Source organism: Necator americanus, chromosome X (assembly GCF_031761385.1).
Source record: "Necator americanus strain Aroian chromosome X, whole genome shotgun sequence".
In the NCBI taxonomy this organism is placed as follows: Eukaryota; Metazoa; Nematoda; class Chromadorea; order Rhabditida; family Ancylostomatidae; genus Necator; species Necator americanus.
The window spans coordinates 25,695,233-25,723,099 of NC_087376.1; the positions used below are offsets into that span (position 1 = coordinate 25,695,233).

General features: G+C 39.4%; 1 protein-coding gene across 4 annotated transcripts; it reads left to right on the forward strand.

Annotated features, from left to right (window-relative positions):
* Window positions 1–174: 174 nt before the first annotated feature.
* Window positions 175–27,867, forward strand: RB195_025505 (uncharacterized protein; the record flags this gene model as incomplete). Of its 4 annotated transcripts, XM_064213679.1 has the most annotated exons (19): window positions 7,788–7,845; window positions 11,935–12,057; window positions 12,123–12,245; window positions 12,874–12,987; window positions 13,207–14,556; window positions 14,907–15,007; window positions 15,061–15,241; window positions 15,731–15,887; window positions 15,959–16,103; window positions 18,896–18,992; window positions 19,063–19,184; window positions 21,466–21,618; window positions 21,705–21,833; window positions 22,467–22,799; window positions 22,862–22,967; window positions 23,386–23,497; window positions 23,557–23,691; window positions 23,773–24,343; window positions 26,431–27,867. In XM_064213679.1, the coding sequence occupies 19 exons, from the start codon at window positions 7,788–7,790 to the stop codon at window positions 27,865–27,867; spliced, it is 5,547 nt and encodes a 1,848-aa protein (XP_064069561.1). The 4 variants fall into 4 exon arrangements, with proteins under 4 accessions (XP_064069559.1, XP_064069560.1, XP_064069561.1 ...); XM_064213680.1 differs by lacking the exons at window positions 7,788–7,845; window positions 21,466–21,618; window positions 21,705–21,833; ... (4 more) ...; window positions 23,773–24,343; window positions 26,431–27,867 and adding exons at window positions 175–232; window positions 708–826; window positions 1,314–1,488; window positions 19,956–20,179 and having other exon boundaries at window positions 15,088–15,241; window positions 19,063–19,188; XM_064213681.1 differs by lacking the exons at window positions 7,788–7,845; window positions 11,935–12,057; window positions 12,123–12,245; ... (6 more) ...; window positions 18,896–18,992; window positions 19,063–19,184 and having other exon boundaries at window positions 21,547–21,618.

A 27,867-nucleotide genomic window follows, 5' to 3' on the forward strand; every position in this document is an offset into this window, starting at 1 on the left:
AAAGAAAGGCGGAACCGTATGTGTTACTCTACAGACTATAGGTCGTGACGTACTTCACCGCCGATCCTGTTCTTCAAAGGCGCTCCTATAAAGGCGATCAGAAAATGGGCGGTATCAAATCGCAGCACGCGTTTACTGTGTGCGTGTATTAATAATCTGAGAACGTACACAAAAATGTACATCACCTCCAGACATTTATTCATTGGACTCTCGATCAGTTTTTTAATCCAAGGTTCGTAATTTTTCCAGAATTTCATAGTAAATTGAATCGAAATCTCAAGAAACAAATTCGTATTGGTTCCTTGTTCAGGATGAAAAGTTTTGCAAGGGTATAGCTAATCTTAGCTTATTCATTTCTTGAAAGAAAACAAAATCATTACAATTTTTGAATGATTTAAAGAAGTTTCCAAGCGTTTTGCTTGATCAGGTGTATGTTAAGCCGAATGTGCATCTTGTTTCTCACCTGGGCACTGTCAGCACAGTCCATTTATGACAAAACCAGCACATTACTTACTTTCTTGTTTATTCACCTGTTTATTTATTTACCTAGTTATTTGTTTGTTTACTACACTCAAACTGAGTTCAATTAACCATAAAATCGAAGCTGAAGGAAAAGCTAACATTTTAATAAAGAACTTCTACTATATCAATTAATAGTTGTGAATAAATGCGGATAATCATGGACGGGTATGATTTACGAATTTTAGGATGTTGGTCGATCACTGCAGTGGACGTCTACAGACGACTTTTAGAAAAAGAACGAAATATTGACGATACCTTCGCTTTCAATCTTATTCGGCCAATTGGATCAGTAGGTGGTGAATTGGTGAGTAAGCAGATAATCGACTATTTACGACTATTCTTCCTGATTGTAGTGAATTTTCGAATGTATAATCATCTTTGGACAATTAGACACGTTTCAAAGTAGTGACACAAGTTTTGGGTTTGCCAAAATCCTTTTAGCTTTGTTTTAATTCCCTTCAATTTGAAGTAGAGGTCACATTCAGCCAAAAAAATGTTAAACAAAAAAAGTTGAACAATCATTAAAAATCACGTTGCTCACTTCGTGTGGGGGCTGTTTACTGAGGAAAATAAGAATTCATGTTTTTCTTTCGTTTCTTTCCGCTCTCTCATTTCTTTCCGAACGACCAACAAACGCTTACGTTGCGACGTCAACGCTTATCGTTCTCGCGACCGTCGTCGACGTGTGAAGCATGTTTTACATCGGGCGGCGAACTGTACCGTTTCCCACTAGTGAAAAGACTTTTATTATTCATAATAATAATATGCTATTCATACGTAGTGTTTTTTAGATTTGGCCACGAAGTTACGATTCATCGAATGAGTTGACATTCGACGAGAACGGTGCCGCTTTCCCGCTACATGAACGCCCAACCTTATCCAGGATATTACGACGATCCAGAATCTCATCATTGAATGGAAACAATGCTTACAAGGATAGCTACAACTATTACAATACTTTTAATAGTTTTAATAGTTTTAGCTAAGATAATTTGATGCAATTGGAATTTTTTTCAATGTAAATATCCTGCTCTTACGGGTCTCTTGATCTTAATTTTTCATTGTTTGTATATAGGATAAATTTGTTGTCGGAATAAAAATGAGTCAGCACTATTTGTAATTTTTCATTTGTCTTGAAATAACTACAAGTACAAAAGAATGGAGAGTTTTTTGAAGAAAAAGTATGGATAAAAAACCGTTTCCGGCTAGTTCCTCTATGAGGGAACAATCAAAGAAGGCCGGAACATTCAAAACGGGAACAAGTGCCTCGCGGTTGGTGGTTTGTACTTTGGAGTGCAACTACGTCCGGGATCGAAATTCGAGGGACATTCCAACATTTTGGATTAGACTTTATGGAGCATGCAATTAATTAATACCAAATATTATGGTAAGCGGAAGTGGCTGAGAATTTGACAGCGTAGACGTCGTGAATAGCCTAGCCGAGATAAACAAAAAAACCCTTTTTGAAAAAATTATTTTTTTGAAAGAAAGTTCAGTACTTCATGATTCGTACCCGTTTCATGGATTTCAAAATAATGAGAGTGACAATTTATTACGAATTCATATAAATAGTAGGCAAATAAAAAAGTGACAAATAATGTGAATATAATACAAAAAATAAAACTAGATAAAATATAATAGGTAATAATATAAATAATAAAAAATGATGATGCGTGCCAAGTGAGCAGTGAGAGTGAAATATCGGTCAGGAATAGAGCACGTGCTGCGTGCACCCGGTTGAACAAATTTGGAAAAGCAAAATATAGCTAGGAATTTCTTGAAACCGCTCGAAAAAAAACCTACAAAAAACTGTTCTTCCAAGTGAAACACGGATACATGCATTATATAAGTTCCTAAATGTTCCCAAGAAGAATACGCTTTTTTCAACTGAAAAAATTCACAAATAACTATATTACCCCCAAACAGTAAAACCTATCCTCCCAAACAAACATAAAAAATATGAGCATTTTTTATAGGTTCAATTCATTACAGGGGGATTTTGATACGAAACTTAACTGAAGCAGCTAGCAATGTCAGTGATTCTAGTTCCACAAAAATGCACATGTGATTAATTTGGTATTTTTACATTCTATAATTAGTTATATTTGCTATACCTTAAATATTTTTCTTCTTGCGACTGTGCAGCTCAAACGTCATCAACGTCATATAATCAAAGATCGTAACCTGTATATGAAATGACGTAAAATTCATAATCACGAGTATTCGAAAATAGTTTCGTACCTATTGAAGCAAATATTGCAACTACTACTACGGAAGAATTTAGTGTGTTAGCGTCAAGGAAAGTGAAAAACATGTGCCGCGGGCAGATGCGTCGCGTTCACTCGGTTGAACCTAATGTGATCACGTGCGCTCGTTATGAAAGTTGGACCTTGTAGCTAGCTCGCAACCATTTTTAATACATTTGTAGAGGATTTTCGTGTCAAATTAAAAGAAGCACCTTGCCCTTCCTTTCGCACAAATTTGATTTTGAGTAACGTAATAATACTAGCATTGCTAACAAACAAAATTCTACAGTACACGTACAATTACACATTACTGAACACAGACTGTAACAGATGCGTTAATCGTTCGTTAATGTTTGGCACGTGCTCGAAAAATTTGAGGGAATGCGAATAAAATAGGGGGTATCCTTACAAATGTTAAAATACGAGGATAGAAGCAAAATGAACTTCACTTTCAAAGCTCATCTCTAATATGAGACGCAACCTGAACTTTCTTGAAGCGGCGATTTAAAAAAAAATCTTGAAAATTTCGGATGATTTTAATGCAGCATAAATGAAGGGAATTCAGGTGAAGATCACATGCAAACCCTGATGCAAGTCATCCTTGAACTGTTCTGCATATTAGAAATTAAGTTCGTACGAGTTCTCACTTCTTGCGGAAAAATCTTTGGCACGTGATCTCACATCATAATAGGAGAAGTGGTTTTATGCTTTTAATCTACATTTGCTTGTGATTAATTTGGTATTTCTACATTCTATTAATTTTATTTTAGTGAAATTCAATTTTTGACATTATCCTTATGGATGGCCTCGGACGTTTCTCTGGGCACGTATATTGACGATACATTTATTTACATATTATTTATTCATTCGGATATATCTAGAGCCGTACCGGAAGCCAAATAATGCTTACAGGGCTTGTCTGATCCTGAAGCTAAGACCTGCGTAGCTCCTGGATGTACAATGACACTACAGTGGATAGACGTGCGCCCTTTATCCTTGCTCTGGTAATTTTGGAGGTTATTTTTTAAACAACTAATAAGAGTATTTTGACAAGCGCTTGATACTTTTAGGGGTTGAGTGGTACGCATTCAAGCAGAACGACTCGTGCCGTGCCAAAATCACAATTTATAGCTTTACTCGTTGCTGGCTACATTCTATGGATCGAGGGAGTATTTGACCGAAAATGAGCACGCTGTCAAGACAATCGAGACGTATTATTAGGATATTTCGGTGTAGACCGGAAGTTTGGTGGTGATGGTGGTGGTTGGCTGACTGCCAATACGTTGAAGTTGACCGGGCTTGAGTGGGGCTGTTTATCCAGGCCAACCTCGCTGGTGCTGCTGCCACCCTCTATTGGGCCTCACGTTGTCGTTCGTGCACACGGGGGCGCAATTTTCGCCTTCAACGGATCGACGCAGAAGCAAAAGTTGTTTAGGTCAGCACTAGTCTTATTCGATACTTACCTCTACACTCACCGATTTGTCTCTTTCTCTCCCTCAATCTCTCAATAATCACACATTCGTTCGCAATGACCTATCGACGAGATCCCGAATTTTTATTACTACGTTTCACTTTCTGCGATTGTCTAATAACTAGCGCTATTAAATCTTCCACTCATTTCTGCTATTTCTGCACTATTAAGGACATCCGGACTTGCATTCATCTTTTCTGGATCATCTTGGTTGTTGTAGTACTTTAACTGAAACAACTAATTGTCAATTTAATTTAATTTAATTAACAATTTTAATTGTCAGCGTAGGAGGGATTGCCTGCCAGGATGTCACTACCAACCCATTATTTAAGGATCGTTACTTCTGCAAGGAGTGAACTCAGTGTTACAAAGATTTCGATCACGGTTTGAGTAATACCATCATCGACAAAACAGCATCTATCGCATTCTGAGTTGCTCATGCGAAAAGCAGTTCTCTAATGGGATCCATAAGTTCGAAAATACCTGATAATTTCTGTTTTTAACCATTTAATAATTTTATTGGTTGTTTGATTAATGGATTTACTGGTCCTAAAAGTTTGTGTATTGTGTATCTCCATAGCACATTTCGATAGCCTCTTTGGCAGATTATTCCACGAGAACTGAAATCCAATTATTATTCGCCTATAGTTTACTTACAGGAGATTTTATGGCAGATAATATGATACCTAATAACCAGGAATACTCCCAGCATAACCAAAATTTGGCATATTCTTCTCTTTTTCGTTTTTTAAAAGTATTTCTATACCTTACAACTTCACTTTTCTGTAGAAATAAGAACACTTGGAATGTTTTGTTTTTCTTTGAATTTCGCATCTTCATATTTATGTGTCGGTTCAAAATTTTTGTGCATGAATTACCTGTTCTTTAAAGATAATTTTGAACAGCTTCGATAATGACACCTATGGATTTGTTTCGTTCAGGAGCGCAGGTCTTGTGCTTCTGGAAGACTCCTCGTTTTTATTTTACTCAAAATTCACTCGAACATTACTGAACTAAGTGATAGGTTACTGCACAAAAAATAACTTCGTTATTACTCACCAGTCTGTGTCATTCATATAGTATAATTTGTCATTAACAACTGATTTCAAAAAGTTTTCTCTCCGTGGATAAAAACACTGGAACATACAGTAGCAAGTTCAGATATTGTGGGTCCCAAGGTGATAATTCTGCATCGTCAGAGCAATGCGCTTGGGTTAAAAGCAGCATACCACCAATCCGAGGTAGTGCGGATTGTAGGTACTTCTGAAACTGATTACTGTATCAATAACAGAATTCTTTTATATATTCCATGATCAATCCGTGTTTCCCCTAATGTGTGCTGAGGCCTTATTTGGTGACTCATGGGCGGTTTTCTCCATCAAAATTTCATCTGAACTTTTTGTTACATCTGCACTTCCTGCTCTTTTCCCTTATCCGAGAAGGAATTTGAGCGAATCATCATTTTTCGGTTTCCTCATCATTTTCAAGTGGTTCTCTACGATCTCATCTGAAGAAGACTAAAAAATCCACAAATTGTTCTTTGACGTCATCCACTACCCACACGTCTTTGATCTTTGTCTGGTGTCTCCCAACTATAGTGACCACCAGCTATGTAGGCTTCACTGAGCATTACAAAGAAACTCTTACCGCCTTGAGGGCAATTTTCTGCCTACCAGCGTTGACCAATAACTAGTCGCACACATTGGTTCCATTGTGTCTCGCAGAAGTTTCACGTTTGATTTCGATCCATTTCTTTTTAAGAATTGTTGGAAGTTGTTTTGAGATAATTATTCGTTGATTGTAGCGTATCCATAGTTTTTCTGGACATATTCTCTCCGACTCGTCCTTCATCATAACTTTACACATTTATTCGAAACAATCACAAGTTTGTGGAATTTTTAATAGTTTCTCGTTTTTTGGGAGAAAAGTATTGTTGTCTAATCCTACGATTGAAGAAATTTGAAATGAGACGTAAAGTGGGGGTCTGAGGCGTTGAACGAGCAGTAGCAATGGCAGGTCTAAGTGCAATCACGGAGAAAATTGTAGGAAACGGGGCGACCAAACGTTCCGCGCTGCACATTACAAGCCTGCTTTAGGCTGCTTAGGCCTCCCGGCACACGATTTTAAGCGGAAAAACGCAGATCAACAACGAAACGTTTTTCTGAGTTCTTAATGCAGGATAATGAACTGCGCTACGGCCACTTTTCCACTCCTTCACATCTAATCGTACTCATTCCGAGAGCAGAACAAGTGGCAGAGGGAGGGGAAGGCGAGGTGTCGCTAACACTTGCGGGGAACCGAAATAATCGTTCAATGCCTAGTTTGCTAAAGGATGGTAGAGCTTAAGTACACCTCAACAACATGTTATTTCGGAATAAAAAATTGCACAATCTGACTCATGGTTCCTATTACGAAATGCATGTGGATACCATGTAACCATCTGGTCGTCAAATATGTTCCATACATACTTCCCCAGTGCAATTATACTCAAGTCTGCTGTCGTATTAAATGTCAGTTTCATTTCCAAATTATCAGGATTTCTCTTTTTAACAGCGAAAGTGGATGTTGCTTGAAATAAAAAGAGGAGTAAAGTCTCTGCCGTATCAATCCGCTTAGGATGCGCCAACGCCTAATCCGCAATTCGTAATCGTTGATGTTTCTGGATCGCTTGTAAGCCCATGCAGTGACTCGCGGGATCAGCCGATGATCATGTCACTGTTTTATCCTCTCCAGAAAGTTCTGGAGCCAATTCACCTACCTTGGAGGGATGAACGGCTTGGTTGGCACTAGTGCCGTTTCGAACCATCGAAGTGCGCTACATCCGTCCTTTTCACTTAAAATACTATCCAAAAATATATCCACATTTACATCTGTTTAGGACGAGAGCATAAGTTGGGGAGTGCATACAACCACTGTAGTCACAAACTCCGTGGAAAACCACACCAACAGTGGGGTGCTGTAATGGGTTGTTTTGTATAAACGGCACTTTTTCTGCATTTTTGCATATTGGTTTCCTGAAAGCATTTCTATTACTACCTATTACTTTTTAAGCACATCCTTGTAATTTTTGCGATTTTCTGAATTCTCTTGCTTTTAGTGATCTCCTATCTGCATACAATAATTTCCTCTACTATTTTACTCTGTTTTACTAAAAAGCTTGATTATCCAAGTATGAGGCCCCTGAACCGCTCGAGCAGTGACACTTCAGGTATTTAGCGTTGCTACTTTTTCCCCTTAATTTGCCTGTGATCAAAAAAGCACCTTATTTAGTAGGATTATTGAGAAAATTGTTGTTGATGATTTCTTTCTTCGAACGAAGAATTGCACAATTTCTTGGAAACATCAGTAACATCGATATTTTATTCCGTCAGACACTTCTTCAGAAATTTCTCTTGCTTCTAAATGGTTTTTTTTCTTACTATTACCGGTCATTACTTTACGGCAAACATAAGCATGGATTTTAAAAACCTTTTAAATATTGTCTAAATGTACTTGCAGTGTCTCACATGCAATTCTGATGTTGTGGCGAGGACTTCGTTCATGGCTCCATGCTGATTGTCCTGCTAGCTTTGCGCCTAGCATACGCTCAGTACACTAGCTATAATGGTAAGCATTAAATTCCTTACTAATATATTATTCCATTATTGTTTTAAATACTTAATAGTTGTACTCAGAAGTTTTGTTGTTTAGGTACATACGTCCGAATATTCTTTAAAACTAAGACACATTTTTTATTGGCCTTCTGTTAACTCGTGTATTTTTTATAGCGCTGTGTGTATAACCGTTCCTATGGATATTTTGTAATAGAACCACTTTTCATCGTTTTATGAATCCTCAAAAATTCTCCGAATTTGGTTAAACCAATTCTTTAATTTCTTTAATCAATTTTTCTATCTGTTAGTCTTTTGTTTATTTTAAAACGTTGCCATGTTTTCTACCGGATGACTCGATGAGCTTTTAAATGGAATAAGTTATAGCGAGAGGAAGAAATAGGAGGCAAGGAGTGTGGATCATGCGCAAGTGCGCTGATTGCCCACACTCGGCGCCGAATACGTTCAACCGAGCGACCACGACGCGTCGTGGTCGCTCGGTTGAAAGTTTTCGGCGCCGAGTGTGGGCAATCATTTTTCATTTGTCCAGTCGGTCATGATTTTGTTTCGCGTCCAGGGAAATCTATCGCGGTCACGTGCACGATAATGTTTTGCTTTGCTGTGAAACTTTGGGTTAAAATATGACTTACGAAAGCTCCTTCAGCTGTTTAAGACTTCCCGGGAAGTAGTATTTTAGTGTCAGAGCAGAAACTCTGGAGCTTTTTTCTTTGCTTCTATGATGTTACCGCATTGACACCTCATAGCGCTCGCCGGAAAGAATTATCTCGTAATTTTGACATTAGACGTAACTTTATGTGTCCTCGACAGTGTTTTCGAATGGGTGAACGTGATGTGTCTCTGAATGGGTTAGGACAGGTAAATGAAGGAATCTCTGTCAAGGAAAGAAAGTAAGAAGCGGTGCGGTCATACGATTGAAGTTATTGCCGACTGTAATTGGAGCTACACTACGTGCATGAAAATTTTCAAAATGTTGAAAACATTTCTGATATAACGGGAGTGAAACCATATCCTGGTGTTGGAGTAGTTTCTTTTTCTTTCCAACATATCCTTCACTCGATATTTTTCTTTTCAAATGTTCTTGGCTGATATTAAAAGGACACGAAGATGAAGTCCCCAGGCTATCAATCCGCTTCAGATTTACCTACGTATTTTCCTCGATTCGTAATCATTGAGGTTTTGGAACGCGTATTGGCCTATACAATGACTTGCGGGTGCCGGTGATGACCAAGTCAATGTTTTTATCTTCCCAAACAACTTATAGACTCCAAAGTGTTTGAAAGGCTCGATTGGTACTAGGGCGGTTTCTAACCTTCTACCGTTCGGTTGGAGTTTTGTATAGCGTTTTAGAGAAAACAAAGAAATAAAGTGTCTGGCATTAATCCATCCGCTTGGGACGCGCCATCACCTCCACTTCAATTCAAAATTGTTTGAAGTTTACGAACGTGTAACTGGCCTATACATCGAATTCCGGGACTAACCGATGTGTCAGGTCAGTATTTTTATTCTCCCAGACAAGATGGTACCAATTTATCGACTCCGTAAGGATGAAAGGCTTGCTGTGCACTAAGGAAGATTCGAACCTCCGACCGATCGTGCAGGAAGCGGAACCTCTAACCGCTACACTACACCCACATTAAAGTTCTAGTTAAAGAATTAGTACTCAAAGATTGAATTCAAAGAAGCATCACAGAAAGAATGGTGAGCATTCTTTCTTTGATGTTCCCTGTCGATTTCTTCTAAGCGATTATAGTAATTTATCCGTATAAAGCGTCGTTTCTTTCCTCAACAGTTCTTGCAAAAAGACTTTTCGTTTTCTGGAAGAGGAACGAGCTAAATTCGTGTCCATGGAAAGTGCTTTCTCGGAACTCTTGTATTCACTTTAAAAATGTTAGGTGTGGGAATAATTTTTTCTACCAGAGAAAGTGTTGTGTCTCTTTTTTCATTCACATTTGGTTAAAAAAAAAGAATAAATCAGTCATACATTTTGTTCTCTACCAGTGTTTTTCATGTTTTATGAGACAGTGTGAATTTCAGCAATGAAGAGGAATAACGATTGAGTCTTTTATTTTATTATTTGTAGTAACGGAAAGGGATCTTGCTGTTCAAATACTATTATAGGCATGAAAAAGCGATGTTTCATTGTTTCATAAAAAAATGTTTATTTACATTACTTGTTACCTTTTTCCTTATTAGAAGCGCGACTTTTCCTCCAAAAGAAAATCTGTTCTTCCTTTGATATCGTGATAATTACCTTACTTCTGAATTGAAATCGATGCTTAAAAGACCCCAAAGGAAAGATTCCAACGTTATTTTCCCAGAAGAAAACTTTTTCTGTGCAATAAATGCGGTTGATCTCCGCAATGAAGCTTCTAGTCTTATTTGCTGTCTATTGATTTTATTTCAGTTTCCTGATTTTTGTGGTATCCTCTCTAAATTTCGTGAATGACTTTCCCACGTCAACTATGTACTTTCTTACATTCACTTTATTTATTGTGGGAGTCTGTTGGTGTAAACATCAACAACCTTATCATACTTCTAATCGTTTGTCTTTAATTTGATGAAAGTTATGTGTTGACTTCCAGTTTCCTGCCCAATGATTTTCTTTTATTTATTTATTTGTCTATTTATCTGCTTAAAGGCATCACCCCACGAATCTGAGGTGGTATGGATTTCAAGTGGAGTATTCGTATACGGGATCGTAGATTATGGAGAGAAGGGTGATTCCGTCCATTTCCTCCTAATTGCCGTAAAAAACGGCCCGGAAGATACGGCTTCATTCGTTTTGGCGCACCATTTTGTACAAGAGGTTCGATTGGAGCGCGCCAGTCTTGTGCGGCGCCGCATCTTCCGGGCCGTTTTTTACGGCAATTAGCAAGAAATGGACGGAATCACCTCCCTCTCCGTAGTCTCCCATCCTGTATACGAATACTCCACCTGAAATCTGCACCACCTCAGATTCGCGGGGTGATGCCTTTAATGTGGCATTAACGGTCTTTCATTCGCCCTAACAGTTGGATTCTTCCATAAGCTTCTTCCAATTTTTTTTCGCGATTCTGAATTTTTTTATTACTTTTTTTAAGCAAAAGAGGTATTTTTGGCAACTTTTTAGTCACCATACAATGCCTTCATTCTTCGAGCAGCTAGATTCTGGATTCGTTAGGCTCATACCTCGGGGAACAGTTGATTTTTAAAAAGAAACAACTACGATTCTATTTTACAGGGTCCTTGAACCAATAAAAAAATTTCTTGAATACTGTTTAAAAGTCCTGCATAAACGGTACATAGTTGAAAAGGGCAATATCTGGGCAATAGAAGGGGGGAGGGAAGTAGTTTTTTCCCTCCATACTTTCAACTTTTATCGACCGAATCAACACACATGTAAAAGTCTTTTTTAACCTTCAAAAAGACCATCTGTTATAAACTCTCATAACTCTTATGAAAGGTTCTGAAATTTTCTAACAAAACAATAAAATGTAGATCTGTTTCATCAATCTTTCAAATTTCGGATATTTTTTCAAAAGAAATCTGACATTTCCATTTAAAAAAAACAATACGACAAGTTAATAATAGTCAATCTTACGATTAGCTAGTGAGGATTATTGAAATGATTTTTTGTTGGAAATTTTGAAGATTTCACAAACTAAATTCGCACAGCAAGTGTGTACTTTTCAAAAAAAATAGAAGCAAAGTTTGTTTTCCTGGCTTGGTTCGCGATTTCGAAGTGCATCTCTACGTGATTTTCCACATGGCAGCTCCGGTGTTCTTTTTATACAGGGAAGTGGACATGCTGGATGGAGGAAACGTCCAATCAAGGATACGTTCAAGCTAACGGCCGACTGTGGGGGGTATTGAAAGTGCACAACACTTGATTTTTTTTATAATAAAAATTCATTGGTATTGAAAGTGCACAACACTTGATTTTTTTATAATAAAAATTCATTGTTAGAATAAAAAGCAATAAATATCCCCCTTTATCCATATCATTTATTATTAAAAACAATCTCAGAAGAATTGAAGAATTGTTTGTGACCATATTAGGAACTAATCCATTCTACATTTTTAATGAATTTACTGGAAATTTCAGCAGTCGCCGTTCGACTACCCGGTCGTTGTTTACCAGGCGACTTCGACTGCGGATTTGGGCGTTGCGTACCAGTTAAGGTGTTTCATGATGGGAAACCCGACTGCTACGACGGCAGCGATGAGTGTTAGTTTCCAGAAGTTTCTGGATTCATTAGCATTTATTGCGCCAATGATAACCTAGAAGTTTAGGGTGTTTTTTCGGCCATATCAAGTGTGGCGCATACTGCGTTGATATGTCACATGCGCTTAGTTGTTTGTTTTCGTCTAAATGTGACGATTCCAGCCGTCAACCACAATGGTGTTCGCTGTCGAGTAAGTTTTTTTTTTTTGAAAGACAGTTACATCTTCTGCTGCAACGGTTGTAGCGCAGTTGCACGAGGTCACCACTACGTTTTTATGGTCAATGGTTGGACGTAATCCGAAATTAAACGGTTTTTTTCAGCCTTTCGGAGGCAAAGAAAAACCAGGCCAAACTTGCTTGTGAAGAAAAAAAAACACCAATTAGATGCAATGGTTTTCCCCATAGGCCATATACACGTTCTTAAAAAATCTACAGTACCGAACAGAAGACGAAGTCCTAGCGTTTACCAAGAAAAGTCACTGGACAAATGTCGACATCTTATTCTTATCATGTGGAAGCAACTCTGTTATTTTTAGTATTTTTGTAGGCCCACACAGAGGAATTTTCGACTGAGACAAAGACTTTTCCATTGTTGCGCTGCATCCGTAAACACTGTTACGTATACATGCACGAATCAGCGCGAATTGCGCACGCATAAATAGTATCCACACCACAGCATCACTGTTGGAATTAAAATCATTTCTTATTTCGGGCTTCCGGGGCTGATTTACGTAACCATAATATTCCTTCCTTAGGAATCCATGAAGAGAACTCAGAGAGTAGTGCAAAAATCCTTAATTTCTGACCAAATATTTGTAGAGGAGAAGCTCTGTGGTGATCCCAGCTCATTTCCCTGCAAGGGATATGGTGAGTGCGTATTGTGGGAATGGCTGCTTGACGGTAAAAAAGATTGCATCGATGGCAGCGATGAGGGTTCGTTTTACACAATTAAGACACATAATTGCAGCCGAATGTGTTCAACCGCGTAAACGCTGCTGCGCACGCTCTTTTTCGGGTTCACGCACTCTTTCTCTTCTCTGCGCCAGTCTTCTCAGCAACAGATGTGTCGCGTTAACACGGTTGAACCCATCAGACGCCAGCTAAATATGGTTCTTGTACGAAAAGAATGAAATTTTATGGATTCATATTTAGATCAGAGCTATGTCAGAACGCTCGAAACGTCATTTCGTTGCTATTACAACAGAACGAAGAAAGTCGCTATGCCAACACCGCTCAACTATACACAAGCTTTCCTGAGGATCACTAATCCTATGCTACCTGGATTTCGTCCTCCACCACCACCACCTCAATTTCCGACACTATTCCCTCCTGTGCTATCGCATACTCCTCCACCTATTCACATAACACCACCTCCAACAATCACCTTACCACCTCCTGTACAACTTTCAAGGATTACTGGTCTACCACCATTGCCTCCACCGTATCCGACACTTCTATTGACACCTCCACCATCGAATCCTATACCTTTACCGATTACATCCCGACCGCATTCCCTACTATATTCCACTACAGTAGGAACGGTTTATGTCCCTGAAATCTCGACAACTCCAAACGATCCGTTTGTTTCTCCAAACTCGGTGATGACTACCGGGATTACTCCTATTCATCCGATTGATTCTGGTTATTCGTTATCTGGTCAAGGACTACAAACATTATCTTCAGCAACATCAGCGCCTGTGTTTTCGACAATACAGAGCTCCACACCTAGTGAACAAACAATGTCACCGAGTACGAAAAAACGTGGGTTCGGTCATGTCAGAGGTCGGGGGAGAACAACAACCACTACTCCATCTGTCGGTACAACTGCAAAAATTACGCATATTAAAGTTGGAATTGTGGACGTTAAAGAAGGGAATAAAACCGGAAAGCAGGAACTGGATATGATTACTAATAATAATGATGTGTTAGAAATTTTTGGAAACAATGTTGGAATCGAAGAGGAGGACAGTAACGGAAGGACGATACCCTTATCTCATGTAGACCTTTCATCAAAAGAAAACGAGGCAGGACTTGTTACGTTTCCACATGCTTCACCTTCTGATGTTACAGTATCCAGCCGAACATCTAACTATGATATTGATTTAACGCAAGATGTGTACGGTAACCTTAATCCAAAATTCCAAGCAACAAAACATCCATTGACAGGCCATTCCATTGCCGATGACCGGATACAATCCGCAAAATCTTCATCTTCAGAGATGGGAGTTGTCCACGTTACGACTGAATCGCATTTGTCTATGAAAAATTCATCCACTGATGCTGCCAAAAACAAAACTGTCTTACCGCCTGCGTCTGGTGATGTTGTACAAACGGCGGGAAGAGCCGCTGAAGACGTATCGTCCTCAGTTAGCACGGGAGGAGTTGAGGCTTCTGTTCAAAATAAATGCTTAGCTGATCTTGTGGACAATTCGAAGAAGAAATATTCGAACTACAAATGCGAATGTCCAACCGGTGAATGGGCAGTCGGAAGAAAATGTGAAGGTTAATGTTCATTTGTACTAAACTGATAGATTTCTGCTTATTTAAATGAAATGTTGGAAGTTACTGTTAGTTTCCTAAAACGTTTAATAATTGTCGGATGCTTTACCTTTTAACTACAAAGCGTTAGAAAAAATCTTTTTTTTAATGGATATTTGCGAATTACGGAAGAAAATTCTCGATGCTTCTACTAGATTTTTGATCTTTTATAACAATGTAGGTTCGAGTTTTCTTATGCATAATATACGAGAATCCTTAGAATGGTTTCACAAAGCTTTCTTTTTTTCTATAAATTAGGCCACTAAAATACAGTAATTAAATCTTTGCAAATAAATCCGTACGTGAAATTTTAGCTCATGAGGCTGATATGGCCTTCTACAAACTTGACATCCATTCTGCTTGTGGTGAAAATAAATTGACAACTGAACAAAAGAAATGGATAGCAATTGGCAAGGTATTCTTTAGCACAGAGTTAATTTCACATTACTTATTTTTCCACGTCCACAGATCTATCTGAGTTATTTCTGTTTTGAGATCGCCGAAAACTTGAAGATTCCATCATGTGCTAGAACAACTTCAGCAGGAAATGTGATAGTGAACTCATTCTGTGGAAATCACTGTACTCTAAAGGATTTCGGAGATCTAACGAGAGAATCAGCGTCCGATACAAGAAAAGTGACGATTGAAGGTAAACATGAAATTATATGAATTTTATAATATTTGATTCTTCTTCATAAAATACTATCTTGGATGTGCTGAGTGTGGACTGAGCATTTGTTTCATGGTCGACGTGAAATATGTTCAAATAAATGGCCGCGACACGTCTCCCTAACAAACGGTCTCACTCTCTTTTTCTTCTGCATCCAATCACATACCGATCGTATTCTACCGTTAGACATGTTCAACGCTAGCTGCCATGAGCTGGGAGAAATATGATCGGCTCCTACCTAAATCGGTTTTTATTTCGTTCACCTTGGCTGACTGAGAATTATTACGTTACAAAAGTGCTCTTCTAATTTTTCTTGTCCACCATTTCCCTTCAGACCCCTCATTATTAGGGAACAAATTTAATAAAATAGAAAAAACACAATAATTACGTAAGCATACGGTATTCGGTGTTCCAGAACTTCCGCTTCGAAAGTTTATGAAATATACTAGACTTATTAGTAGCTTACAGAAGCACCGTTATGTGAGGACAGTTCAACCAACTACTGTCATCGTTATGCGATTTGTACTGTGGAGGATGTGCATTTAAAATGTGTCTGCAAAAAAGGTACAAATGATACGTCAAACGGATTAGGACGAATTTGTGAAGGTGTTCCGGGAGATGACGAGTAAGTTGAATGTATTTAACATTTAACAAAGGCCAACTGTCAATATTTTTCTAAAATACTAAACATTACAGTTGCATTATGATATTAGGCGCATGTCTCATCTTTTGGTTAATTATACTGCTTGGATTACTGCTACTCGTTCCGCTTCTCATATTCCTTCTCTCTCATTGTTGCCCAGGAAGAGGGAACTTAATTCATCCCAAGAAGGATGGCTTGGTGAGCCACTTTTTTCTTTTGTTATAATGGATTTGCTTTCAAAGGGAAGTACTTCTGTAGAGCAAACACTCTTTATTATAATATTTTCCGGAAAATACCTCATTGTTTGGGAAATTTTCCGGTCAACTTCACAAGATCATGCATTAATTGCTGTAATAAGAAGTAAGTGCTCTATAAATCCAAAAAATAAGGCACGAAATGTGTTCTGTGACACATTAAAATCTATATTGTCTAGTCTAACGTAATTGATATTGCGTCAGATTACAGAACCCTTAAAAAGATCTTCTAACAACTGTGTTTTCTTCTGAACATAAAAAAAAGAACATTCTGTCGTTTAATTTTTATTCCTAAGAAGCGGTGATGTTTCTTGTCAAAAAGAGTTTTCTTCAATCAATTAAATTAATTAATTAATTAAATTCTACTCCAATTCTTATTCATCATTCTTGTTCCTCAAAGAGCGGGAATACAAATAAGTGATATTTGTGCGTTTGTGGCTTCGATGTGCACATTTCTAAACACAGAATAACTATTTTGTTCTTTACAGCAGTTAAAAAATAAAACGAAACTGCTATTTTTCATTTACAATACATAGTATGTGTTTACGTATTCATAATAAATGATATTTTTGTGGTTCTATCAAATTACGATTAATTCTCTTTATCAATGTTGTGACTGAAATTTTCTGTATCCCGCTGGAAATTAATTACTTCAAAGACAAGGTCATATATATATATATATATATTTATTTATTTATTTATTTATTTATTTATTCATTACATAATATTTTTTGACTGGGTGCTTTCGCTGAAACGAGATTTATTGACTAAAATTGTCATGAAAATGTTTGCAACGACTCTTTCTCTTCATTCTTAGCGAACATCTTCGAAATCATCGAAATGCTGGGAGTTTTTAGAAAACACACATAAATTTGCGGATTTTTGTTTATTATTTTGAAGAAGAATCAAGAAAACGCTCTATTTTTTTCCTCTAAAATCTCACAGATAAAGCCATTGAGAAGAGGAATTCAGTAAATTCTGTAAAAACAGAAGGAGATTTCAACAACGGCGACTACGTTATGAATTAAAAATTCTTTTGAAGTGTCAATTTTTAAGCTGGTGTAGAAGATTTCACTATGCTTTATAGATTTCGTTGTAGACTTTGTGGAGATATGTACCTAATTGATCTCATCGATCGATTCGCTTATTTAGAGAAATGATAAGAATGCATAACTTCACGTTTCATAATAAATGTGACTTATAGGTCAAAAGGACCTGAAGTTAATTGCAGTTGCATATGCGGCGCAGTGGAGCTAGCGGCTGCGATCCAAATGGGACCTTCGCTACGCACGCATAGCGAGTGAAGTTAGTATTGGTCCAATATAGATTGCAACCGGACCACTTCAAGCTTGACCCGGCTATACTTACTTGACTTAAACAGCGGGCCAACATAATCGCCTGCCGCAGTGGCTTGTATCTTCACCGAGGTATGTCATCCTTGAACACAGCTCTGACCAACCTTCACGATCTACAGTAAAAGCACGCACAGAATCCATACATTTGTTGCTTTTGCATATCCTTGGAGATTATGCGTCTTGCCAGAACTGCCTATCGACTGCCCTGATCGATCCTTCATTTGAGAATTTTTAGCAGTTCAGCGTAATGAAAGGAGCGTGTTACCAGCGATTCCGTGCTCCCTTTATAAATTTTATCTGTCTATTTATGGATTTTGTTGGTGTGTTCGTGAACAGGCCTTCTTTTGCAACATTTAAAGAATTTCTGCTAATCAACTATGCAACTTAATAGCTCGTACGTGTCGAAGGCTGTAGACGCAAATGCATCTGCGTTGAACGTAAGAGGGACCGCGAGTGTAGGTAATAATCAAACTCGTATTGTATGATCAAGACGAAATGAAGCTCGGCGCAGTTGTTTAAAAGCGGCTACTCATTTTGACGTGGTGCGGAACCCAGCGTGGTTCCGTTCCCTGATAGTTATTTTCCTCGCCGTTTTTTTTACGACATAACGATCTTTTTACGGCGATTTCAGTCGCAACGTACCGCCCTTGTGAGCGCGCCGCATCCAAGTGCGAGCGGTCGAAGTCAATGATGACATCTCACCAGCCTATTCAAGTGAGACACATGAATAGGCTGGTCAAGAGACCGGATCGTGTACTTAGAGGCACGTTCTAACTTGCCTCGTATAAACTTGAGCACAGATCGCACGCCGTTTTTTTACGACGATTAGAGAAAGTCGACTGGAGTCACGCCGAGTTCGCAATCCACCGCCCGAATTGCATACTTTCGTCGCGTGTTGAGCGCCTCGTCAAAATCATAATACGCTGTTTTTAAACGGCTGCGCTCGAAGCGGCGCGAAGAACCGTAGCGACTGGGGAACCTTTGCTGGCATCACTCATCGCTCCAATGAGGATGCCGAATCTAGCGCTCCACCATCGCTGCTCCACCGCGACATACACAGCACAGTCGCTTTTGCGCCTGCGCCGAACTCTGCAGTTTTTCAGCTTGTTTTAACCCGACTACAGACATGATGCCATGGCAAAAATAATGTGCTGCAAGTCACACAGTGAAGTGCCCAACTAAGCCGATTGGAGTTGTATGTCACGGAAACAAATTAAAAAAAAAGAAAATTTATGTAGCTAGGAAAAGGACAATGAAGGAGGGGTCAGATAATCTTAATGCTTTTTCTTACACCGAAAATTGAATCAGAAGGGGAAATTTGTTGGAAGCATTGGTTAGAATACCTAGGAACGTTCTAGCATTAATACTGACAATTTTGTAGAATCTTCACGGAAAAGGAAGCGGTACAAGAAGTGGTGCCCAAGAAAGTAAACATATCGCTGCTATCATGTCATCATTATTGGAGAAAAATGCAGGAGGTTTGTTGCGTTTCCTATTATTTTTCCTTGATTTCATTTATTCCGAAATCTTCTTAGAGAATATTTTAAGGTACTAGAGAGATGGCAATGAAGATGGCGCTTGCTGAACTGAAAAAGAGAGAGCAGGAGGTGGAAAAAACCACAACTGTGCCTGCGCAACCAAAAATGGCCAGGCTTGAGGATGCGCATGCGGTGAGTTTGTTCAATTTTTGCTCAATTTCTGTGAGTGACTTTTGTAATATTTTTGTGATTACTGATGATGGTATGATTTTTCTTCTCCTTCTCTTTATTCAAATGATAGCAGCAATTCAGCTGTGCAGAATTTTGTTTTGCTCGAGAATGTTTTCCCAAATTTTGTACAGCTTTTTTCATTGTAGGTCTAATTATTCTTCTGCATTTCTTCGCCGTCTATGTTTGCTGAGAGACTAGAATGTAATTTTATTCGTGAACTATTTTATCAAGAAAGAAAAGAATTAAAAACAAGAAAAGAAGAAACGCAGACTTGTTTGTGCATCATCCTGATAAAACAACTTTTTACCGCGACTATAAGCTGTCTGATTCGACTAACTGACAAGGCGGGAACGATTCATCGAGGCAGTGAGCGCAAAGAAGAGAGGGAATGCTGCGCAAGTCTCCGGACCACGGGTCTTAGTTCGTCTCTGAACACGGGAACCTGAAACGACGTCCCTATTATGTTCTGCGCATCCGCAAGTTTACAAAAGAATAATTTGTTGGAATTCTGAAAATGATCAAAGGGAGGGCTGTGTGGTTTACGTGTGTATTTCATAGCTCCTTAATCACACATTAATGACCATGCGTTAGTGCATTTAACATGAGTGTCTGTCACAGTGTTCCATATTTCTGGGAGGTTACAATTCTCTGGGAGTAGAAGCAGGTTGAGAGACTCAAAAACAGCTCAATACTGGATTTGAGACTGGTGAAGAAATCGAATTTTTGTTTTAGGCATTGGCCAAGGGGCCAGAACAAGTGGTTGCTTGACGGGGCAAGGCCTAGGGAGTGAAGTGGACATGGGCCCGTTTCCCAAGCCAGGGCCTCAAGTTGCGGCGAGTGGCCGACGCGACTCGCAGCTGTTTGTTGTCGTGGAAGAAGTGAACGGCGGCAAGTCACTCTTCTCCGATTGCGGCGGCCAACCACGTCGCGTATGGACTCCGGCGTTGAACATCTAGTTGTGAGCGGCGGCACCCTTTGAAGCATTCTCCGCGAGTCCCAGAATCAGCAGAAAAGAACCTTTTATTGGTGTTGATTCGGTTGTGGCTGCCGCGGCTACTGAACACCTCTGAGATAAAAAATGTAGGCACGCCAACATTTTTTATCATAGAAGACTTAGCTTTTGTCTCCCGCTGGGTTATCCTGCAGAAACTCCGATCGGAGCTGGCGCACCAGTAATGACTGACAGATCCTCACCTTTCATAAACATCTAGTCTCGGTCAACATTCATCTCGACAGAACTTTCCTGTAGCATAGAGCACGTAAGTGAAGCTCGATGCTGCGTTTATCAACGTCGAGTTGTGCAGCCATCGTCTGCGTAAGTGACGTTTCGGAACTGCTCCAAGAGACTGCCCAAATCGCCGTGAAGACAGCACCCGGATGTCCCGAAGATGGAGAGAAGTTTCTCTCATCGAAGCAATTGTTGATGCTAGTGTGCGTAGTGGTCCCTCGCCCGACGCCCCACTGACGTTGGCGGTCGCCTAACATTCGGGGGGCGGTGCTCCAGTCATAGAAGATGATCGCTGGGAGATGACGTCGATCCATTTGCATTACAACAATGACACCGAAGACACAGAATAGACGCAGAACTCTTATGTATGTATGTCAAGAAAAACGATGTGTCCTACCTTTCAAACTTCTCATTTTTTTCTCAATTGTCAATTTTTTCTACTCGAAGTGTTAAGGAGTAAGTAGCCAACCTAGTCATCAGTAACCTGGTCTTCAGTTCAATATGATCATATTCTCTCCACTTTGTGGCTACAATGTTACATTCTACTTTTTGCTGAAGCCGCTGAAAAAGAAAAACTATAATATATCAGTTTATCTCAAACTTTAATCAATCAATTACAATACAGCAGAATAAAGTAGGATTAATTTTATAAAGTAAATGATTTGCTCAATTTTGGTTTCTTTCATAAACCTTATGCGAAAATACTACAGTTTGAAAACAGTTTTCTCCTGCACTCCTCAGTAAGGTACAGAAAATCTGATGAATTTGTAATGGAATGCTTATATCGTTTTCATCCCAGACGTTCCGTTGTCTAGAAAATTAAGACAAAATTACCACTATCGAATAGCTAAATCTTAGATTTTCCATATTTTTTATATTTGAAGACTTACATTACAATGTAGATCAAAGTAAGTTAAATGAATAGAATATTTCGTAGGCAATATTTACAGTTTTATATGAATAGTGATTATAGAAACTTCATAGAATCCTGCAGAATTATCCACGAGTTTTTAGATAACCTCTTCAAAAATCATTAACAATCCATCTGCAAACAGTATCACACAGATTAGTGGTAATATTAATGGTGCACCATTAATGATGAAAGAGATCTCATCCATTCCTGGAACCGTACCAGCTCCATACGGAGAAACACCTATATTAGACAAGGTACGTAAGGATCTCTCATTTTGCAAGAAATATTCAATAAATTCAAATATCAACTATGTATTTGTATTTCAAGAAAAAAAATTTAGATTCCACCACCAATGATTGAAGTGTTGAAACCTTCTACACCGGACAAATCGATCGGCCTAACAGATCGTAATCCCTTGGGTCAAAGGAGTATTTCACAGCATTCCTTTACGGTAACCGATTCGAACAAGGTATCTTTTTTTTTGGAAGAACGTCCTCCAGCTTTTTTTCTCTGCATTTTTGGTCTTGGACGTGTTTTAAATATTGTGAGAATTTTTCAAATTTGATCAGTTTCAACCTGTTGTCGTAGAAAGCAGCGGCTATCGTGTAGCTGAATAAAAGAATGTTTGGTAATTTTTTTCTGGAAAAGAAAGCTATATCATAGTAATAGTAACGTGATCATCATAGTTCTGTGCTCTAACGATAATTATTGATAGAACAGAAATACTGCAAGCAAGAGTGAATATTCTTCATTTCTTGCCCTGCCTACTTTTTTTTCTACTCCGAAATCTGCTGCTGCTCCAATTTCTTTGCCATCACCGACTCCACCGCCACCAGCACCTCCTCCAGCAGCTCCATTGCCAGCTTCAGTTCCAACAACAGCGCCCCAGCCACCACCATCGCCTCATTTTTTTTCCTAAGCCTCGGGGAGTCATGTCTACATCTACTATCGGAAATTCTCCTTTCAAATCAAAAATAAAAATAACGTCACAATTGTTATTGATCTGGATTTTTTCAGATGATTATTCAGGCATGTGATAGAGAAATTTCGCAAAAATCTCCTTTATGTCTATAAGATATTCCTTTTAAAACCTATCTTTCAGGCTGCCTTCCCCTCTGCTACAACTAGTGCGCCGGTTGTTGGCGACATTACATCAGTACCGATAGAAACGTCTACTCCGAAATCTGCTGCTGCTCCAATTTCTGTGCCATCACCGACTCCACCGCCACCAGCACCTCCTCCAGCAGCTCCATCGCCAGCTTCAGTTCCAACAACAGCGCCCCAGCCACCACCATCGCCGCTACCACCACCACCATTACCATCATCACCACCACCACCACCACCACCACCACCACCATCGCCGCCACAACAGCCTCAAGCACCTTCAACAATCCCAGCAGTCGTAGAGGTTCATCAAAGTAGTGAGCCGCATGATGTAAGTCATACCGAAACGTAAATGAAACTAAACATTTGATTTCACAGATCATACATTTTTAGAGGAAACTTGCCCGATCAATTTCTACTCATTCAGTCGGCGTACAGCCAACAATTTGGGAGTCCTACAAAGCTTTGGGTGACGTTTATGCGAAACGAGATAACATAGGTAGGAGGTCTTCAACGCATTTTCAAAGAAAACGTTCTTCTCTGCTGATATAAAGTACTTTGATATATATATATATATATATATATATATATATATACTTAGATTTGGAACATATAATAATTTAATAGAATTTAGTGAAAATAAAGTGTTTGATTAAAAAAATAAAATTTTAGCGGTTGGATCAATGTAACTCCCACACACAGCTGCTTTTTTCATCTGTAAAACAAGGTTTTCCCACACTAGTATATAGCTTATCCATGAATTCTTAAGACTTCTTTCTTATAAAGTTAGTGAGGTTTTCTAAACATTATGTCTACCGCTGACCACTAACGTTTTAATTTTGATGCCGTACGCTGCAATTAATATAGACAAATTTCATTTTGGATTTCCGATCTAATAAAATTTTCATATTTTCCAGATCGAAAAGGCAGTTCCAGCTCCTTAGATGCTCTCATCTATAGTCGATATCCGCATATGGCTACTACATTAATTGCTCCTTTACCTGCAACTCCAAATGAATCGTTTAATGTGTAGGTTACTTATTTAAATCGCTAGTTTATATGGGATATAACCGGAAAAACAAATCCAGACCACCACCACCAACAACAACAACCACAACAGCAACAACTGAGCCAACCTTTATGCCGTCTGTGATTGTACCGGGTCCTAAAACTGAAGACACTATTCAAACATCTAGTGCACTCAGTTCAACCGTGACTGAAAGGTACGTAATTAAACTTATTCTTCTAAAAACCACTAATTTTTCTTACATAGCGTCATGTTTTTTTTTATTTCTCATTTTCAGAAGCGAAAGAAACCATCGATTGGCAGAAATGCTTGGAGTGACTCTTGACGACTCATCGTATTCATCTTCACCAACGCAGGAAAAACCTTCTGAAAGCCGAACTCTGGACAAAACCGACGATCAGATTGTGGAAGAGATGACATTACAAGGGATTATGCTCCCGATTCCTCTTACAAATGAAGCCGAACTATTACGTGATGAAAAAATAATCGAAACTGCACCACAAATAACGCTACCGTCCCATATCGAATCTGATGTTAAAACGGATAGCGATGCTGATCCGGTTCCCATATTACCTGCTCTCTCCGTTGTACCGGACGTTGAAGTGACGGAATCTGATTCGGGAAAACAAGAAAGCAGTCAGAGGAAGGAGAAAACTGCTACAACGTCTGTAGTTTCTAATAATGCTGTTTTCATCCCCAAAAAAGCACGAGAACAACAAAAAGAAAAGGAATCTCTGAAAACTTCGCCAAATCACCGCTTCGCAACAAAATCTACTATAGGTTCTCGACAACTTTTAAAACCTCCGGAGCGATATATGCACAGTTCAACAGAAGAAAGTGATCCAGAGGTAACGTCTCTTTCATTGAAGTACATTTTCCGATGAAAACTACAAAATATTCTTTGCAATCGCTCAAAAATTTATAGAGAAAGCACCGTAATTTTTCCATTATTTTAATTCTTATGTCAGACTCTTGCACACGGTATTTTTCTATACATTTATGATTTATAAGCAACTTCCGAAAAGCAGATATTCCTTCTTTTGTTCATTCGATAGACCCGGCCACCAAACGTGAAACTTCATTTTGACAAGCTTATTCACAATCCAGAACAGTTCAATCAACTCTAGTCCATGTGCCCTTGCACCTAAATGATAGTGTTCCCAAATATTCGAAAAGAACCACTGATTCACTATGATTTCATAAGCGAAGAAGAAGTTGCATTGTTCTATCCCACATCTGTTAGGTTGTTCAGAAATTCGTCCACTAAAATTTGTTAGAAATTTTAAAATAACCTTATTTAAAACTATCAAGATCGAACACTATAATGACTGTGGACATCTACAACCTTTGCCTATCTGTTGCACATATCATTGGTGCTCTTCACCCAGAATCTAGGATGCTGCAACACGAAAAGTTTGTCGATCGCTTTTTTGAGGTCGTCGTATTTGTCGAGCTTCCCCTCATGCAAGTAATTTTTCACCGGCAGCAACAAATGATATTTTGACGGCGTGTGGTTCGGTGAATTCAACTGGGTGTGCAACCAGCCGCCAAGCGAGATTTGCATTTTCTTTGCGGGTGTCCGAATCGGGGTGCGTTGCGTTGGCACACAGAAAACGGACAGTTAGAGCTTTTCGGGCATTTCTTCCGCGTCGGCTAATTTTTGAGGTCACACACACGATGGCTGCTGGGATAATTTGTCATCTACGAAGTGGCTTTTCGTCCTAATTTGTCATTGTCGAAAGACCACGGTCGTCCACTGCGCTCGTTGCCTTGAAAACATGTACAGGGTGGTTCGCATGAAGTGTTACGCAAAAACCACCCACAACTTCGCATCAATTAATTCAAATAAGTTTTTTTCAACTTCAACAGTCAGGAAATTCTACGTAAGTTCTCAGACACCACATTCAGAATGACCGCCTTTAGCTTCAATACAAGCATCCAATCTCTTCCGAACATTTTTGAGATGGCGCGCGATCGGTTCCCGTGCCCTATGCTCTAGGGCTCCTGTCAGGAATCCAGTGACTTGTGCTTAAAAGAGCAAACTTTTTGCTCTGAAGTCGACGAAAACAAAATTCAAAAGATTGAGATCGGACAAGTTTGACGGCCAAACACCTTCGTCCAGAAATCTGGAGGATTACTCTCACACCACCCCAGTGTCTTCTTTGCGCCGTGGGCTGGCGTCCAGTTTTCCAGGAAGGTCCGGTAAGTGTCCTTACCGGGTTTCTTAGCTCAAGCAATCACCGCATTCCTGGATTTTCCATAGCACGTCACACATCATGTGGACTTCCGTATATTTTCGACCAATTGTCAATTACAAATATTGACAATTGAACCAATTGTCCAACGCAAATTAGTGTCCTCCTTCAAAATATTTTTGATGCCGCTGTGGTCGCATTCAGTTGTTGGCGTCACTCGTAGTAGACGACCGCTCGAATTTTTTGTTCAGTTATCATGTTTGCAAGTTAACAAAACACAATCATAGACCTATGCCAAGCTTCGAGAACCTTCTTCGAAGTTCTTGCAGTTGGAAAAGATTCCGGATTCTGGAGAAATCTGAATCCCCAAACTTTTCGGTGCAGTGTTTTCCGAACACCCCAGCATATTCAGAGAACAAACCTAAAAAATAAAACTGCATTAACATCTCTTTCTAAAGGCTGTTTTGACAAATCTTGCAGACTGATGAACAACCTGTAAACATATTTATTTTCTCTAGATTTATAGTGTTGCACAGTATGTGCGGGAGGGTAAGCTCAGTTCGATTTCGATTTGGTACTGTAGATTATTGTGGTAGTGTAGGCTAAGCAGAGGAAGCGTATACTTGGCACCAGACGCGATGCGGCCTCCAACTTGAAAGAATTTGCTGCAGACGATAACTTATTTAGTTTCTTCAAGATAATTTATTGTAGAATTATTTTTAAAAAAAAGTTTTGTTCAGGTTGCTGTCTTCAAACGTCTTGCAAGGACTGGTCGTGTGAAGGAAACTATACCTCTTACCAGGAGAAAACTGCGGCGTCCAGAACGCCAACTGTCGAGCATCTCCGAGAAAAGCGCCGAGATTGCAGCTGAAGCAGCTTTGCAAAACCAGCCTCAAGATTACTCTATTTCTGCTCCAAATACTACTCGATCCATAACAGAATGGCAACGTTATGTACCGAAGCATACATTTTCAAGTGCTGACTTTTCAGATACTCAAACAGATGTTGATATTCCAAAACAAACGAAGAAAAGCACACTAACTACGAAATCGAAGCAAGTGCCAGAGATTCAGAAAAAACGAAAACCGTCAGATCAGCAGTTATCTAAAAAACGTGAAACGAAGGAGATCAAGCCGAATATTCAAGGTCGTCAACAACTTAGGCCTTGTCAGATGCCGTCCACATCAACATCTGTGCCTAAAGAACCAGTAAAGAAAGCCAGGAGAAGTACTCAAAGTTCTTCTTCGCCAGAGATCCCCGATGTCACTCTTCGAAGGTCAGTTCACCGATTGGATCTGCTTGACCGCTCTCCTAACCGTAATTCAAGCAAAGAAGCTTCAACGTCAGGGTCGCAGATCAGCGCAGGAACCAAATTCCAGAGAACCTCTGATCTCAACAGAGAACAACAAATCAATATTCATGTTAAACAGTTGAAAGAGAAAGTCGAGGAAAGCCCGACATGGACATCAGATTATGGAACTGCGGTAAGGATGTCAAGGACGGGATCGCTCCCGAAGGAGGAGATACCTCACACCTCGAGAACTGTACATCATGCAGTGATTAGCAGAAAAATTGCAACCCGCCGCCACGAGACACATATAACAAAGTCTACTGGTGATCTAACTCTGGAGGAGTCTTGTAGCTTATCTTCAATGGACAGGGTGGCGACGATATCTCGTTCTGCTGAGAACCTTCATAACCGTCGCCGTACCTGGGACAGCTCCGCGTGCGAATCCGATGACAAATTTGATAGTCTCTATAGTCGGCCACAATGGGACTACTCGCCGCACAAGTCTGAGCATCGATCTGAAAACCTTTATAGCCGACCTTATTGGGATTCCTCGCCCTACAAATCCGACGGTAGATCTAAAAACCTTGATAGCCGCACTCAATGGGACTCCTCCCCTCATAAACCTGATGATAAGTTCAAAATGCATCAAGAACCTTTTCTTCCACAAATCAAACCGACAGCCAAATATTATCAGAAGAGTCGATCTGTTCTTAACTCCCCTCTCGGCCCGCATCAAAGAAGTTCAAGCAAATTCTCATTAACAAGTTTACCTGCTAGATGTAGTTCTACGCTTGAGTTTTCTCCTTATTTCACTCCAGGAGGTGATTCGGATAAACCACCTAAGGAGGACTTATGGTGGGGACCGGCACCACGGTCTTTCAGGTGA